The sequence below is a fragment of the Trichechus manatus genome, unplaced genomic scaffold (assembly GCF_000243295.1).
Source record: "Trichechus manatus latirostris isolate Lorelei unplaced genomic scaffold, TriManLat1.0 scaffold00062, whole genome shotgun sequence".
Classification (NCBI taxonomy): Eukaryota; Metazoa; Chordata; class Mammalia; order Sirenia; family Trichechidae; genus Trichechus; species Trichechus manatus.
Window position 1 is genome coordinate 4,113,037 of NW_004443998.1, and position 18,895 is coordinate 4,131,931.

The following is an 18,895-nucleotide window of genomic DNA, read 5'->3' on the forward strand; positions in this document are numbered from 1 at the left end:
TCTCAGTTGTAGTGAAGAATGAAAAATAAAACAGATTCAGTCAGTATATACAAGGCAAAAATATCCTTTCCTTCAGATATAGACCTGGTCCTAAGTGATTGCCTTCAAAGCTGGGGTTAAAAAGATATCAGGAGCACAGTTGAGGTGGACACACTTATGTTTGTCACTCTGCTCAGAAGACCTGGCTTGATGACATTCTCTGTGGCATTGTAATCTCTCTGACAAACAGGTCATTTGTATCACCAGAGACTCCATTGCTCTTCTGTTTTCTCCAGGCCAATAGGTTTTGGCAGTTGAGTGACTCCTGATTTGAAGGTTTCTGGCTCTTTTCCTTTGGCTTAGCTGACTGTGCTGATGAACCAAAGGTTAGACAGAGTTGTGATGGTTGTAAAACTCCTGACAAACAGTTCAGCAAAATCCCAGGCACCATGACAGAGCGTCAAGCTGAACTGACCCAGAGAGGACAGAGTGAGCGTGCTGACTCGCCAGGGATCTAGCTCCTCTCCGTTCAGCCTGCAGACCCTAGCCCCTTCCTTTCCTTTGTGCCGTGAAGGTGTGTGACAGGGGAGTAGAGGGGCAGCTATAAACAACAGCTTGAGGGATAGTTACAGAAAGAGCGTGATAAACAACAGTGGAGAGGTGCCATGTTTTCATTGTGCTGATAGACGTCTTAGTCAATGGGAAAATTACACATCTCACAAATAATGACAATGCATTTTTCCATGATGCTTGTGATTGTGGGCTAAAGTTGCTTAATCAGCATTCCCAAGATAAAATTTTTTTTTCTGTTGCTTTAAAAATTGGCCTACCAGCAAAATCGTTAGGTTAGAAAAATGGGATCCATATAAATCCTTTAGAATAATAGAAGCAAAAATGCTATTACTGCTTTTAATTTGTTACCACCGTGAGATTGATCCTAAGCAGAGATTAAACATGAAGTATGGTTCTTCCCATTATGAGTATCCAACGTTTTGAAAATCATTGTGCTTAATGTTCTCGTATTATGTCACCTGACACACTAGCGGATCATTACTGAGAAGGTGCATAATTACATCTTATCTAGAGAAAGATTTTAAAACAGAAAATCCTGGATGGAGAGTTGGACTAAATAATTGCTAAGATGTTTCCTAACCATTGTATTCAGAGACCTAAAAGACATGTGGAATAATGAAAAAAACAAAACAAAAACACTGAACTAAGTTGGAAGACCTGGCTTCTGGCCTTAAGTCTACCATTTACTAGATAAATAAAACTGGGCAAATCATTTGACTTCTTTGAAGTTCAGTTTCCTCATCTGCAAGATGGGAATGATCCTATGTAGGTGTCTTCTCCTCCCAGGTGCAGCCCAAAGGCCTAGGGGTAGAGGAAGCTGGCCTTACCTCCTTCCAGTGAGGGGCCTGATGGGGTCAGGAAAGGTCATGTGACATATTCGGGCCAATGAGAAACGTGGAGAGATTTGCTGGGGACTTCTGGGAACATTTTTCCTTGTTCTTATAAAGTTTTTAAAAGCTACACTCTCTTTTCCTGGAGTTATTGTTCTAACAGAGGCCAAGAATCCCTGCAGCTATCTTACTTCCAGAAGATGAAGCTGATGCACAGAGGCAACGGGGACAAGAGAAGAGCTGGGAAACGGAGTGGAGACCACGGATTGAGTTGACCCCGAAGCTTGCTCTACGTCTACACTTCCAGTTAGACAAAGTAATTTTTTTTGTTCCTGGTTAAGCTAATTTCAGTCTGTTGTTACTTGCAATTGAAGTCACCCTAACTACCTTAAAGAAGAGAAAATGTAAATAAAACACTGAAAATTAAGTGCTATGAGATGGTAATATAATCTTATCTTTATTTTTAAAAAAATCATTATTTGTGTGAGTAACACCTCTTTTGGTTTTATGATGAAGCCAGAATCATCTTTGGGAGGTATCTCACAGAGTTGTCTAGTTTGGTGTTTGAATCCTGTTGGTAATACCCCTGCCAAGTGGTCATTCAATACATGCTTAGACTCTCCCAGTAACAGGGAGATCACCACCTCCCGAGGCAGAGATGCGGATTTCATCACTCATCACATATGGCATGGTCATCCTAGGCATCCCATTTTTGCACCTGCATTGTATTGAGCTCATCTTGAGCCAGAGAGAAAGCAAGGGAGGGGAACTCATTGCTACTGGCCAGAATTTTTGCACATGGGAATAGTCGAGCTCAAACAATTCAACCCGTTGTGCAACTGTGATCTGGGCCTCTTTCTCGTCCTTGGTGGTATTCCCTCTGCAGGGAGCTGGGGAAGCCGAAGCTGCTCTCTGGAAGGACAATGACCATTTGTCTGGCCGGCCTCTGGGGTGAGCTCCCCTGCAGCTTCATCGTGCAGTTTTTAGTTTTGAGATGATTTGTTTCAAGGCTTAGCCTGCCATGCTCAGACCTGGGAAGATGGGATCATTGCTACAGAAATCAGACACCGTTAAGGGGTGAGCACAAGACTAGGGGAAAAATAGTAAGTTCACAGTCAGTCCCTCTGCTCCAAAAGGGAGGGTATTTTTGTCTTTTTCCCTCTGTGAGCACTACACCAGACAGTAATAGGTTATACACATGCTGGACACAGTGAAGTCTTACCCTTAGCTGTCTCTCCCTATTTGTCACCTATTTTGCACCTGACTGAAAGGCCGTGAGCATTGCCATCGGTGGATCTGCCTCTGTGTCTCCTCCACACACCCTTACCTGATGCAACCAGGGGCCCTGTGGTGGACTCTGTGGTCCTCCACCCAGGTGTTGCTCCATCAGGGCGCTGCTCCACCCGGGCGCTCCTTCAGAACGGAAGCACTTATTCCCCTCGCCCCTGGGAGTGCTGCCATCAGATAGCCTTCAGCTGTCAGCTCTCTCCGGAGAGTGCCCTTGGTTGAAGAGAGTCACCTAGCCTCCTCAGGCAAACTCTATCCAAAGACTTATCAGTGCAGGGGACATGATGCCTAGTCCTCTTGCCCCGACTTGGGACAACTCTGCAGTGCCAGCTCAGTGACAGAGCTCCTCAGGGAGTTGGCTGCGGCCCTGAGACAGCATCTCAACTCAACTTCTCTCTCTGCCCAATGCCACTTCCTTTCCTGCCTGCATATGTGTTGATAATAGCACTCCCTAATAAACTTCCTATATGCTACTCTACGTCTCAAGGTCTGCTTCCTAGGGAACCCACCGTGCAACAAGGCCTCTATGGTGACCTATGTCCAATGCTGGTCAGAAGCATTTAGACAGGTGAGAATATGCAGATTCCATGTCTGTTAAATCAAACTGGTGACTTTGGGAGTGTGGAGAAGAGCGTTCATTCCCCAGAGCTTCTCCCCAGGTCTTCCTCTAGAAGAGCTGTTCTGTGCCAGGCACCAGGCTGAGCACCTTAGAGGCATCATCTCATTAATCTTAACTGTGATCCTGCTGAGCAGCTGCTACTGCCTGAACTTCACTGATGTGGCCACTGATGGTAAATGTAAATGTTAGTAAATCTACTTAGTAAAGGGCTGAGTGGGACTGGCTCCCGCTGAGTGTGCCCACTACATACACTATCCCTGAGTCCTCCGCACGCTATTCCTGACTCCTCCACACGCTGTCCTCTGTGGTATTGCAGGTAGGCAGGAAATGACTGGAGTGACTTGAGAACGCTGCACGGGGCAGTTATTGACACTTACTGCCTGCATATCTCACTCATGCCATGCAAGTACTCCTTAAAAACAATGATAAATGAAGAAAACGAAAGACACAAGGAAAATATTAGTCCAAAGGACTAAAGGACCACCTGAACCAGAGACTCCACCAGCCTGAGACCAGAAGAACTAGATGGTGCCCGGCCACCACCGACGACTGCCCTGACGGGGAGCACAACAGACAGTCCTGGACAGAGCAGGAGAAAAATGTAGAATAAAACTCAAATTCACATAAAAAGAGCTGACTTAATGGTCTGACAGAGACTGAAGGAACCCCTGAAACTATGGTCCCTGGATGCACTGTTAACCCAGAACTGAAACCATTCCCGAAGCCCACTCTTCAGACAAAGATTAGACGGGACTATAACACAAAAAATAGTCCAAAATACATGAGGAGTGTGCTTCTTAGTTCAATCAGATATACGGGACCAAATGGGCACCTCCTGTCCGAAAGCAGGATGAGAAGGCAGGAAGGGACAGGAACTGGTTGAATGCACACAGGGAACCAGGGGTGGAAAGGGGGAGTGTCCTGTCACATTGTGGGGATTGCAACTAACGTCACAAAACAATATGTATATAAATTTTTAAATGAGAAATTAACTTGAGTTGTAAACTTTCACCTAAAGCACAATAAAAAAACTTGAAAAAAAAAAAGCAGTGATAAAAATATCCCTTTGGTAAGCACTGTTTTGAATGTATAAGGCATGATTTAAAGAAGTTTCATGCCAATATAATGATTATAGCTGCCATTTACTGAGAGGCTGCTACTTACAAGACAGAGAGAGCTATCTGAACGGCTGACACGCGTGATAGGATGAATCTGTTCCACAGATTCTCAACGTTGGCACTATGCCAAAGAGGAAGGGGGCTCAGAGAGGTTGGATTAACTTGCCCAAGCCAGGGTGACCAGCTGTCCCGTTTCATCCAGGGGTGAGAGGAGAGGGTTCCCATGATGTGGGCTTTTAGTGCTAAAACCAGGAAAATGCCATGCAAACCGGGACAAGTAGCTCACCCTCGGTGGAGCTGAAAAACTTAAACAAACCAAAACAACGACAATGAAATCCTTTCATAAAGTGACTAAATATTAATTCCAAACTGGTTTGTTCTCTAACTGTTGAACCTGACATCTCATAGATAAACAGGTCCCAGGGCTACTAATAGTCTCAATGGGAAAAACACAGGTTGCGAGATAAAATTGACAATGCTCTTCGCGTCAACCGTAACCATTAGCCGCGCTGAAGACATCATCCTGTAAAACGCCGGCGTCCCAGAAAGAAGACTGCTGTCGGGCAGCTCTCTGTGCGCTTTCTCTGATCAGCCCAATGGAGGCCAAAAGTCACTCACCTCATCTGAAATCTGACCTCCGAATGTCACCCATGTTCCTAGAAAAGAATAAATTTGCACGTTATGGATAACCATTTTCTAAGAATGTGCAGACTGAGAGGAAACTGACATCAGAGCCGATTCAACAGGTTGCACAGCTCGTTCACTGCACAAAGGGGCCTGCACAGGGGCCCCATGGGGGCTGAAGTCCAGCCCATCCTCCGCTCATGAAGTACTCCAGCAGGGGTCAGCGTCCCTCTGGATGAAGGTGCCTTCTCTTCATTCCAAAGCACCGTATATGTTAATGACAGCCCTGCCCTAGAACTGCTTTCTCTTCTGATATAGAAACATGAAGGCTGGTGTGCAAGAAGGCAGGAAGGCAGTGCTACCAGGCCAACACGGAGTCCTCATGACACAGTGCTTAAGCGCTTGGCTGCTAACCAAAAGGTTGGTGGTTCAAACCCACTAGCCGCTCCTCAGGAGAAAGCTGTGGCGGTCTGTGTCTGTAAAGGTTTACAGGCTTGGAAACCCTAGGGGGCAGTTCTACCCTGTCCTATAGGGTCTCTATGAGTCAGAATCAACTCGATGGCAACGGGTTTGGTTTGGTTTTATGTACCAGTAGGCTCTGGTGTGGACTCTGGGGTGTAAGCAGTGGTGCTTCGTATGTACCACTAAACACTTAGGGTATGCTTGGAGGGGGGCGGACAAGAAAAAAAAAATCCATAGCACCTACCAAGATTTCAGACACACTCAATGAGTCAGCACGCTTCCATTACTGAAAACACATGGTATCAACAAAAAATTCAAAGCAGAAAATAATTGGGTCAACAAAGGGTTAAAGGAGCTAAAGGAAGGGACAGACGGGCACCACAGGTATAGGTAAGAGCGTGCCTGAGGCAGGCAATGTGATGTTGTGGAGGGTGGGGCAGTGGGCCAGTGACGAGAGGAGCAGGAGGTGAGTAGGCGGTAATGGGGCACCCAGGGCCTGGCACTGTTGATATTTCTGGAGAACACAAAGAAAAGTTGTTGGAACAAAACTTACGTTTTCCGTTTAATAGTAAGAGTCATAACTTCCATTTATGAAACACATTTAAAATGCCAGACACTGTGCTAAGAAATTTGCAAACTTTCATCTCTAATCATTTTAACAAACTTACAAGGCAATTTTGTTATCCCTGTTTTTGGATGAGGAATCTAACATCACCTACCCTAGTAAGTGAAATATTCAGGATTCTCCAAAAACACGTGGCTTCAAGGAGGGTGTTGTTATGGACTGAATTGTGTCCCCTCAGAATATGTGTTGTAAATCCTGACCCCCATCCATTAAAAAACCCACTGCCATCGAATTGATTCTGATTCATAGCGACCCTATAGGACAGACAAGAACTGCCCCACAGGGTTTCCAAGGAGCAGTTGGTGGATTCAAACTGCCAACCTTTCGGTTAGCAGCCGAGCTCTTAACCGCTGCATCACCAGGGCTCTGTAACCCCCATACCTCTGGTTATAATCCCATTTGGGAATGGGATTTCTTTGTTATGTTAATGAGACAGTGTAATTGTAGAGTGTGTCTTAAGTCAGTCTCTTTTGAGATACAAAAAGATTAAACAAGCAAGCGAGCAAACTAAGATGGGGAAGAGAGATGCCAAGCCACGTGAAGATCACTCAGGAGCAGAAGCTCAAAGACACAAGGACCTTCCCCCAGACCCGACAGAGAGAGAAAGGCTTCCCCTAGAGCCTGCACCCTGAATTCAGACTTCTAGCCTCCTAACCAGTGAGAAAATAAACATCTGTCTGTTAAAGCCACACACTTGTGGTGTTTCTGTTACAGCAGCACTCAGTAATTAAGACAGCGACCTTACCACTGTGCCACACATCTCATCAGAATAGTTTCCAAATTAATTACCACACCTGTGTTTCAAACTCCACAGAAGTATGCTGATGGGATTATACTTTTTCTCTTCTTAGTTCTCAGGGACTAAAACAAAGTTATCGATACACTAGTTACTGTCCAGTCGACTCTGACTCCTGGCGACCCCATGTGTGTCAGAGTAGAACTTTGCTCCGTAAGGTTTTCAGTGGCTGATTTTTGGGAAGTAGACCACCAGGCCTTTCTTCCGAGGTGCCCTCTGGATGGACTTGAACCTCCAACCTTTGGATTAGCAGCCGAGTATGTTAACCATTTACACCGCCCAGGGAATCTCAGAATAAAGTTAGGGTATAAATCACTTAACTATTCCACTCGGCATGTCCTGAAGTTGTAAACAGGCGGCCCACATGTGCATTCAGCTTTCAGACTAGTTTTGTTTGGCTGGAATGGTGTCGACCCACTTGGTGTTTTAATAAATTTTGAAGAAGTTACCACATTTAAACAATCAGTGAGCTATGATTTTTCTTAAAATTTTCTGATTTCCAGCTTTTCTTGACAACAGAGGGCCAGTGTTCCCACGAGGCAGACACCCAGTGAATCTGGTGGGGGTGCCCTCTTTGGAAGGGATATGCCCCCCTTAGTTAAAGTCCCCACATCTTCCTGTTGTATTCCAGACACAGAATCAAACCATTATTTACTATCGCATGTTCCCTGCCATTTTATTACTGTAGCGTGAAGAGAAAAACGAACTTGTACACTGCCTAATGACAGAGTTGAGTATTTCCAAAAAAAAATGGGAGTGCATTTTTTTTGGGGGGTGTTGATCAGAAGAATGCCCAGACAAAGAATGTTTGTACAAAAAGATTACGACTTAGGGCACCATCAGGAAACCAGCCGTGACTGGTACACAGAAAAGATGGGCGCTGAAAAGCTTAATGGACTGAAGAAAGGACAGCGCTTGTTTTTGAACGAGAATAAAATAAGGAGTGCTGTGAAATGCGGTTCTCTATTAAGAGAAAAAAACTGCCTAAGCATCAAAACCTTTTTACAGACGATGAGTTTATAAAAGAGACTCTTCTGAATGCAGCAGAAATTATGTGGCCAAAGCATAAACAAGCATTTGCAAATGTTATTCTAACCAGAAACACTGCAGCTCAGTTTGTTAAAAATATGGTTGAGAATTTTCAGGACAAGTTAAATTACTGGCATTTTCTATGGCAGCAGATGAGAACATAGATATAAATAACAGCAAAATGTTGGCTACAATATTTGTGATGGGGTGAGAAAGCGGAAGGGACCAAAGAACTTTTGGGCAAGGAGTCCATGGAAAGCAAAATATGGGGAGATGACTTACTTTGTATAAAGAAAAGGGTCTCACGCCATTGGAGGCGAACGCCAAGTTGGCAAGTGTTACTACACTCAGGGCTCTCTTGATGGGCGGGGTTGATGTAGGACCTGTCAAGGAAGAGATAGAGGTGGCAGTGTTTTGTGGGGACACTGTACCTAAGTCAGTTATTGCCTCATTCATCAGGAACTGCTTAGAACTAAAAAGCTAAGGTGGGACACATCATGGATTCAGTAATCAATACAATGAAATGGCTATTCTTCTGTGTCGTGGAGCAAACACAGGTCAGTGTTTGCTGGATGAATTTGCTGACGTATTTATGCTGTGGAGCTGAAGACTTTTTTTTAAACTGTTCATGTCATCAGAGGGAACAGCCCTATCTCCACTTAGCAATGACGATCGAGTCCAAGTCTTGAGCTTCTTGCTGACATTTCCACCCATCTATACCTTTTGAATACTTTTCCAGAGGGCCCTGCACAAGTATTTGCACAAATGTCTCATTTGCTTCTCTCGGTCCTGATAAATGGGTCTTTGGGAAATTCATTTGTTAAGGAATAATCTGGCCCATTTTCTTACATTTCAGTCAGTTTCTAGAAATAAACTGACAGCCTGAAATTTATTCTTCAAAAATGTGGTTTTGAAATCTGGCTTCTTAAAAAGGTCCCTGATGTCAAACTTTATGAAAACAAACTAGCATTGGTTAGCATACTTTTACCCATTAATTTTTGACAGTGTCAATGAAGGGTCATGGACTGAAGTTATTGCACTGCAGTACAAAATGGTACTGAAGACAAAATATGACAACATTGGAATCCAGGATGTACACAATCTCAGAGGAGATCACCCTACAAATAGAACCATCTACCGCGATTCTACCCACATTGAGTAGAACCTTCATTTAGGAAGAGTTCTATTTCAAAATGAACCTGAACACCTGACGTTTTGGCAAAGAAAAGATGTCAGGCTTCTGATTCCAAATAAAACAGTAATGAATTAGGAAAGAAAATGTCATACAATAATGATTTTCTTTTTCAATGGTTTTTAATTTTTACTATCAAGTAGACTGTGAATATCACATATGTTTACATTGAGTTAAAGGACTACACCAGAGCTTAGTAAAAATAAGGAACGTTTGGTTCCATTTCTGGGAGTTTGTTATTCTTACATTCAGCCTACTGTGTTCAGGTCGCCTACCGCCTTGGTCCTTTAGACACTTGCTTCTCATTTGTTTTCTACTTATTTATTGACTTTGTATCTTTTCCCAGACACTAAGCTGTCTGCAGCTTAACATTTTGTTCTATTCCTCGTTATACCACCATAGCTCTTACATACAACTGGATCCTTAGTGGATGATTGATAAATGTGCATTGAATTGCACTGAACTGCCTTTTTGACTGGCATTAATCTACAAAATAACCGGGATAATTTCCTAGCAAACAAATATTTATTTTGATTCAGAGGGAAATGAGTAATGCTCATTAGTAATCTTCAGTTCTCCTAGTTTCTGGGCAGTTGGAGTCTTTCTCCCCCTCCCACGGTGTCCACCCCGCCATGTCCCCTCGTAGAGAAAGGACAGGGAAGGTCCTTCTCCCTGGCTGCAAGCCCTGAAGGAGGAGGGGTAGACAGTGTGGGCAGGCCCACCCACCCCTACGGAAACATTCCCTCCTGCTCAAGAGGGATTGAGCATCAGCCTTCCAGATGAGGGTGCTCGGTTTGCCTACATGGTTTTATTCCCTCCTGCTCACCCTTTTAGAAGTTCTCAGGTGGTGTATTAGCTAACATGATTCTCAAAAATCCTCTGTAACAATTCTCTTCATCATTTTTCTGCCTCTAATGAGAATATGTCCTGAAGACTCAGGATGGTGTATGATCATGTCACTGCAAAATCTTGAATTAGGGGGATGTTACTTACAGGATAATTTTACTAAACTGACACTTGTTATTTCTAACCTTTTAAAACACAAGGAGTACAAACAGAATGGCTGAACTGTTAAGGAGCCTTGGTGGCACAGTGGTTAAGTGCTTGGCTACTAACTGAAAGATTCTCAGTTTGACCCCACCAGCTACTCTGTGGGAGAGAGATGTGGCAGTCTGCTTTCATAAAGATTTACAGCCTTGGAAACCCTATGGGGGCAGTTCTATTCTATCTTACAGGGTCAGTATGAATCAGAATCAATTTGATGGCAACGGGTTTGGGTTTTGGTTTACCACATACAATGCATTGTACTTAAATTATTGGTATACAATAGTGAGCAAAACTGGTAGTTATTCCTCCCCTCATGCAGCAGCTTCATGGAGAGAGACATATAATAAGAAAAATAAGCAAAATACATCGTGTTTATTTATGAATGTTAATTTCATAAATGAATAAAATATAAAATACATAGTGCTTATTGATGAGCGTTAAAGAGAGTCATTTTTATAAAGCAAGGATTGGGTATATGAAAGGGCAGGGGGTGACTGTGGACATTTGCAGTAGGGTGGCCAGATAAATTTCACAAAGAAAGTGACTTTTGAGAAAAGACCTCAAGAAAGTGAGGGGCTAGCCGTGCAGCTATCTGGGGGAAGACTGCTCTGGTCGGGAGGAACAGCAAATGCAGGGGCCTGAGGTGGGGACAGCAAAGAGGTCAGCGTGGCTGCAGTAGAGAAGGCAAGGCCAGAGAGGTCATGGAGGCCACATCCTGTTGGTGTTGTGAGCACAGAAAGAACCTTGGCATCCACTCAGAGTGAGAGGAGAGGCCGATGAAGGGTTTTGACTGGAGGAGTGATCCGATCTGACATGCTTTTAACCACAAGGAACGTTCTGCTGCAGTGTTGAGTAGAGGCTGCAGGGGGCGAGGCTAAGGCAGAGCGAGCAGCCAGGACACCAGCCTATTGCCTAAGTTCAGTGAGATCTAGAGTTTGACTCTCTAACCTTAAATTCTTCAGCGTTCACTTATATAACACAGATCAGAATGTCTACGTGCGTGGAGACACAGGTATTTGCATTTCTTCTCAATCATTTGCTCAACCTTGAGTACGTTAACCTAAAGTTAACACGTGCTCCACGTTAACTTAATCCAGGCAAGACATGACAGTGACTTGGTCCAAGGTTGTCAAAGCAAGGACGGGGAGGAGTAGTTGATTTTGGATATATTTTGAAGAATAGACAATACAATGTGCTGATGAAAACGATGTAGGGTGTGAGAAAAGGCAAGATTTCAAGGAGAAAACCCAGGTCAGAGCAATGGGAGAATGTACTGCCATTAACTGATGAGCCAATTAAACACATTTCATTATGGATTTTGACCATTTTAAGGTTTGCAAACTAAGCACATGTTAACTTCAGGTTAATGTACTCAAAGTAGACCAAATGATTGAGAAGAAATGCAAATACCTGCATCTCCCCACACATAGACATTCTGATCTGTTATAGAAGTGAACACTAAAGAATTTAGGTTTAGAGAGTCAAACTCTAGATCTCATTGAACTTAGGCAAAAGGCTGAACAAAATTAATGACATTTCCAGTGTCTCAATTGTCTAGCATTATCCCCAGAGAGGATGCCTGGTGCTGCTAACCAAAAAGTCAGCAGTACAAATCCACCAGCCACTCCCTGGAAAGCCTCTGGGGCAGTTCTACTCCCTTTTATAGGGCTGCTATGAGTCAGAACCAACTTGATGGCACCTAACAACAACAACATCCCTAGAGATGGAGGTTTGAACATCCTCCCAAATTGTACATCCACTAAGAAATGGAGGTTCAACCCAACAACACTGTTGATGTGGAGAAGGAGCACTAAGCTGTTGGTCACACCCCAGATCCTGGAGCCAGGTCATTACCCTGGTTTGTACTTTCTCCCTCTGAGCTATGGGTGGAGTCTCCCACCAAGAATGCATCCGTTCCTGATAGCCTTATGTCCAAATCCTACTTATTGTTTAGGACCCAGAACTTCAGCTCAGAGTCCAGTGCTGCTAGACCACAGTTCCTTAACACTTCCTCTGCTGAGTCAATTATGTCTCACCACAGTGTTAGAATATTTTAGGTCTCTGTTCCATTAGCTTTGTGGCCCTAAGAAAGTCCCAACCTCTTGGTTTCCAGCTTTCTTATACACAAGGTAGGGGAGTTGAAGCTTCCTTCATTTCTATAATTCCATGATTCTAGGGTTGGCCTTTGAAGGGAGAAGTCATCCCATCTACTCTTCTCCAAATACTTTGTAAAAACTGTTGTTACCCCACTGACCACATTGTATTATTTTATTTTTTATTTTGGCTGGAAGCCCTGGTGGCGTAGTGGTTAAGTGCTACAGCTGCTAAACAAAAGGTCAGCAGTTCGAATCCACCAGGCGCTCCTTAGAAACTCTATGGAGCAGTTCTACTCTGTCCCATAGGGTCACTGTGAGTTGGAATCGACTTGACAGCAACGGGTTTGGGTTTATTGTGGTAAGTATACAGGTAACAGAACATTTGCCATTTCTACAAGATCACGTTGTATTTTAATTACATAATTTATTTTTACATATGACTTCCCCATCAAACTGCAACCATCCTGAGGGCAGGGACCAAGTTTAATCTAAATTTTTCATTCTAGCCACTGGGGTGGAGCAAGGCGCACAGTAGGTACTTAATAAGTGTTTGTTGAATCAGTAAATAAATATTTTAAAAACATGGGCAATCCAGTGCTATAAGAAAGTTCTCTCACAAGAGAGCATTTGCAGAATGTTCATTATTTCCTTCACTCAATATCCTGAATAATTGGTCTTCAACCCTGGCTGCATTTGAATAGTCTGAAGAGATTTAAAGAATACTGCTGACCTGGTACCTTACCAGACCAATTAAATCAGAATCTCTGGGCACGGGACCCTAGCATCAGTATTTTAAAAAGATTCTCAGATACTTCTAATTGCTGCTAGGGTTGAGAACCATAGTTCTAGACTCTTCCCATACTGATATTTTTCTTTACATCCTCACTTGCCTTTCTCATTCTTTAACTCAGCTGTTAATACTCCCATTTTTCAGAAGTTAAGTGACTTACCCAAAGGTCAAATAACTTGTAAGTGGTCGAGCTGGGATTTTTAAATCCAGGCAGACTTATTTCATACCTCTCTTCTCACCTTTAATCCCAGCAGGGTGCGGAGATAACCCTGTTCTTTTCAATAGGGTAGGCAGGTTGTACAATCACCTTATGCTTCTTCATGTTGATGAGGAATCAAAACAAAACCAACAGTAAGAACATTCCTAGAAATCTGGCTGAGGGGAAGTCTCGGATGATGGGCAGGAAATGTGCCAGCAAGTGACAGAGGTGAAGAACTGGCTTCTTGCCCCTGACGCGTCTACCAATTGAAGGGCATGGAATGGAGGGACCCACCCACTGGGGAGACAGTACTGTGAGGGCAGTAAGAGGGAAATCAGAGAGCCCTGGGATGGAATCCTGACTCCATCACTCACTAACAAGGTCGGGAGATGCTAATAATAATCAGAACATGGATTTGTCCATGTTGTTCCCTACCCTGGATACCTCCCCCACCACACCTTCCTTATGATAGTTCACAGGGTTGTGAAAATTCCGTGAGATTTGATGAGTGCTTAGCCGGATCTGGCATTAATTTCCGATCTCGCATCACTGATGCTTAAGCTTCTGGGTGGATCAGAATCTCCTAGGGATCTCACTCCAAGATTCTGATTCTGCAGATCTGAGGTTGGGCGCGGGCATCCCATGTGCTTGGGAGGTGAAGTGGATGTGCATCTGTGCCTGGCACCCAGCCCACCTCTCCATGTTTTTGAAACGAGGAGGGGTGGATCTGTGACATAGACAAAGCTTCTTCCCTGTTCCGGCTTGCATCTGTCAGTGTTTTCCACAGAGCCTGGCCCCTATTTTTGGACCCAAGCTACAGCCTGGTCTTTCATTTTTGGCTTCTAGCGTGTTGCTAATGAGCATCTGGCCAGAGATAACAAATGTGATAACAACTTAGCCTTTTCTTTTTTTACTCTGATCACCTGTTGTTGAGAGAACCCACGATAGCACAGAAGCTCGGGGGCTGATTTCACACCTGCACGTCACAGAAGAGCTTGGAACAGCAGTGAGGCTAGGCAAGGAAGAGGCAAAGGCCACAGCGGGTAAGAGTGGGCCCTCAGGCAGGTGAAGTGCAGGTCCTACTCCAGGTTCCAGTAAAGAACACACACCACATACCACACACACCACACACCCCCCCACCACACACACATACACACACATCACACACACACACATATATGTATTTTAAAAACTAAATTTATTTAAAACTCTTTCCACTCTTAAAGTTTCTATGTAAGTACTTAGTAAAGTAGGAAATTGGAGCCCTGGTGGCGCAGTGGTTAAGAGCTTGGCTGCTAGCCAAAAGGTCGGGGAGTGTGAATCCACCAGCTGCTCCTTGGAAACCGTATGAGGCAGCTCTACTCTGTCCATTAGGTCGCTATGAGTCGGAATCGATTCGACGGCAATGGGTTTAAAGGAGGAAATTAAGGCCAAATGAGAAGGACACTCTCAGCCCCCACCATATGGATCCACAGTGCTTGTCTATATTCTTCTGTGCCAGGTGCTTTGCACGTATTAGCTCTAATCCTTCTGGCAACTCTGCAGGGTCTGAAAAATTCCACCTAGTTTACAGATGAGGAAGGTGAGTGGCGCAGTCCCTTGCCACAGCTGGTTAGTGGTGAGGTCTCCAAGGCCATATTCTCTCTGCAGCCCTATGCAGCTTTCTGGTGACGACGCATGCACCACCCCACCCACCGCCCCCGAAATGCTTCTGCCCAGTGGTACTGCTGACTGTCTGCACTAAATGCTTGTAACAACATCCCGCTTTCGTCGATCTACTCAAATTGTTACTTTGAATGCCACCCCCACCAAACCTTCCTGGTGATAAACTTTAAACATACTTCTGCCCCCAAACTGCCTAGTCTGTGGATCCAGAAAGCCATATACTTGCCTCCACTCCTCTTGGCTACCTCCCTGTTACCTGAGTCTCCCAACTCCCCCTGAAGACAGGGTTTATCTTGTCACCTCATGAGCAGCCATCTATGACCTTGTGCACAGAGCCTCTCCTGACTTCAAGCTCTCAAACCATGGAGAACTGTGGAGCCAGGGCTGAGAGCTGGACAATGAGATGTGGTCAGTGTTGAAGAATCCGGGGCAGAGTGTAGGCAGTGGGCAGGGCAGTGGCAGAAGGAAGCCAGGCCTAGATTAGGCGAGGCTAGGGTAGGGGAGGCTGGCCAGGCCTCACAGAAAACCTCACAGAGGTTGGACCCTGGACCTTCTTTTAATGTCTGTGTGTGGGCTTGAGGTTTTGAGGGTTAAATCACTGGGATTGACACAAGGTTTTGCATGTTCCTTCCAGGGAAATTGCAAATATTTGATATTTTCTTTCTTTCTTAGATTTAAAGATTTCTGCATTTAAGTACTAAGGGACACTGCTGGTGCCATTTTGTTTTCAGATTCATTTCAGGGCAAATCTGCCTGGAACCATTTTGTTTTGTTTCTCCATTAATGTCACCAGTAAAGTTTAAAGACAAGGGAGCAGTGTTGGAAGTAGGAAGAACAGCAGTGATGTGCATTTTAGAAGAGGCAGTTGTGTTACAAAGCAGAGTTGTGAGGGGGTGGCATTCCTCTACACAAGTTGTTTGGAGTGTTGCATAGGACTAAAAGTTTACTGCACTGAATCTCTCGCCAGGAAACAATGGCCCACTCTCCACATCAGATGTTAGAATTAATGATACGTAGCAATGCAAACCCATGGCTTAATCTCCGTCAATTTCCTTTCATAGGTATGACTCCTGAGCTGATCGACTTAGCACCTTGCTACTTAGGAAAACTTAAAAGAAAGCAAAGCCAAAAATCCTTAGATGATTTTTTCCTTCTGTATGTGTTTTAATTTTTTGTCTACGTTATTGAAATAAATATATATTACTTGTATAATCAGAAGCAAAAGTTATTTTTTTAAAAAAAATCTTAGTCTTTCATTGACAAACCCATTAAGAAGCAAGTGTATTAATAAACAAGGGACTGAACAAATCACAGCTCTTTCCACTCCCTGAACATACAAAAGGGGCAGTGTCTATAGTTTGCTAGTATTTTGTTCTAAGTAGTTTGTCCTAAGATTCTTGATTAAAATTTCTCATATTTTCTTGTATTGACATTTGCATGTTGAAAGTGATTTCTTACAACAAAATTTCCAGCCCACTTTTACCCAGCATGCATCATTAATGTACCTTACACATTTTGTTCTTCTGAAGAGCTCTTACAGGAAATGTACACAACAGTTAACATAAGTGAAATAAGATGGCATTAGAAAGAAATGACATCATGCTTGCTAAGGTAAAGGGTTACCGAAAAAGAGGAAGACCCTCAGTGAGATGGATTGACACAGTGGCTGCAACAATGGTCTCAAGCATAACAACGATCATGATGGCGCAGGACCGGGCAGTGTTTTGTTCTGTCGTACGAAGGCTTGCTATGAGTCGGAACCTACTCGACGGCACCTAACAGCAACAACAATGGGATACTAGGACTAAATGACAATTTCTGATTTTCTAAAAACAAATTCAAATGTTTTCAATATCACCTAAAAATGGGATTTATTATTAAGGCTGAAAGTCCATATATACATATATATAGAGAGAGATTTTTTTTTTCTGTTAACTCCTAGCACAGTGCCTGGAACATAGTGTGTGCTCAAATATAGGCTTTTATTTATTTTTGGATTTATCTTTTGTCTTTCCACAGTAAGTTACTGTGAACAAGAACTCTCTGGAAAAACACTGCTGTCAAGAAGTCTGAAAGTCAACGTGACCTCCTTTACACTTTCTTTTATCTCTGAAAAGTTCACGTCGAATCAAGGATATATTTTTTGAAGGTTCGGTGAGTTATTCTCCCCCAAACAGTAATAATTTTGAATAACTCTGGTGTCTCTGTATATAAGCTGGATAATGAACAGGAAGACTAAGGAAGAACTGATGCCTTTGAATTATGGTGTTGGCAAAGAATACTGAATATACTATGAATTGCCAGAAGAACAAACAAATCTGTCTTGGAAGAAGTACAGCCAGAACACTCCTTAGAAGCAAGGATGGTGAGACTTTGTCTCACATGTTTGTTGCTGCTGTTGTTAGGTGCTGTCGAGTCGGTTCCCGCTCATAGTGACCCTGTGCTCAACAGAACGAAACACTACCCAGTCCTGTGCCATCCTCATGATCATTGTTAAACGCTTGAGCCCATTGTTGCAGCCACTGTGTCAGTCCATCTCGTGGAAGGTCTTCCCTTTTTCACTGACCCTCTACTTTACCGAGTATGATGTCCTTCTCCAGGGATTGATCCCTCCTGATAACATGTCCAAAATATATGAGATGTAGTCTTGCCATCTTTGCTTCTAAGGAGCATTCTGGTTGTACTTCTTCCAAGACAGATTTGTTGGTTCTTCTGGAAGTCCATGGTATATTCAATATTCTTTGCCAGCAGCACAATTCAAAGGCATCAATTCTTCTTTGGTCTTCCTTATTCATTGTCTAGCTTTCACATGCATATGAAGCAATTGAAAACACCATGGTTTGCGTCAGGCGCACCTTAGTCTTCAAGGTGACATCTTTGCTTTTTAATACTTTAAAGAGGCCTTTTGCAGCAGATTTGTCCAAAGCAATGCATCTTTTGATTCTTGACTACTGTTTCCATCAGTGTCGATTGTGAATCTAAGTAAAATGAAATCTCTGACAACTTCAATCTTTTCTCCGTTTATCATGATGTTGCTTATTGGTCCAGTTGTGAGGATTTTTGTTTTCTTTATGTTAAGGTGTAATCCATACTGAAGGCTGTGGTCTTTGATCTTCATCAGTAAGTGCTTCAAGTCCTCTTTGCTTTCAGCAAGCAAGGTTGTGTCATCTGCATAACACAGGTTGTTAATGAGTCTTCCTCCAATCCTAATGCCCTGTTCTTCTTCATATAGTCCAGCTTCTTGGATTATTCGCTCAGCATACAGACTGAATAAGTACAGTGAAAGGATACAACCCTGACACACACCTTTCCTGACTTTAAACCACGCAGCATCCCCTTGTTCTGTTCGAATGACTGCCTCTTGATCTATGTACAGGTTCCTTGTAAGGATAATCAAGTGTTCTGGAATTCCCATTCTTCGCAATGTTATCCATATTTGTTATGATCCACACAGTCGAATGCCTTAGTATAGTCAATAAAACATAGGTAAACATCTTCCTGGTATTCTCTGCTTTCAGCCAGGATCTATCTGACATCAGCAATGATAACCCTGGTTCCACGTCCTCTTCTGAATCTGGCTTGAATTTCTGGCAGTTCCCTGTCAATGTACTGCTGCAGCTGCTTTTGAATGATCTTCAGCAAAATTTTACTTGTGTGTGATATTAATGATATTGTTTGATAATTTCCGCATTTGGTTGAATAACCTTTCTTTGGAATAGGCATGAATATAGATCTCTTCCAGTCGGTTGGCCAGGTAGCTGTCTTTCAAATTTCTTGGCATAGATGAGTCAGCACTTCCAGCACTGCATCTGTTTGTTGAAATATCTCAACTGGTATTCCATCAATTCTTGGCGCCTTGTTTTCTGTCAATGCCTTCAGTGCAACTTGGACCTCTTCCTTTAGTACCATCAGTTCCTGATCATATGCTACCTCCTGAAATGACTGAATGTCGACCCATTCTTTT

General features: G+C 43.4%; 1 protein-coding gene across 1 annotated transcript in view; it reads right to left on the reverse strand.

Annotated features, from left to right (window-relative positions):
• The window catches only part of KCNAB1 (potassium voltage-gated channel subfamily A regulatory beta subunit 1), a 375,850-nt gene that overhangs the window by 65,576 nt on the left and 291,379 nt on the right, over window positions 1-18,895 (reverse strand). Inside the window, 1 exon segment of the mRNA XM_023733842.1 lies at window positions 5,025-5,062. Coding sequence (XP_023589610.1) covers window positions 5,025-5,062 — 38 coding nt within the window.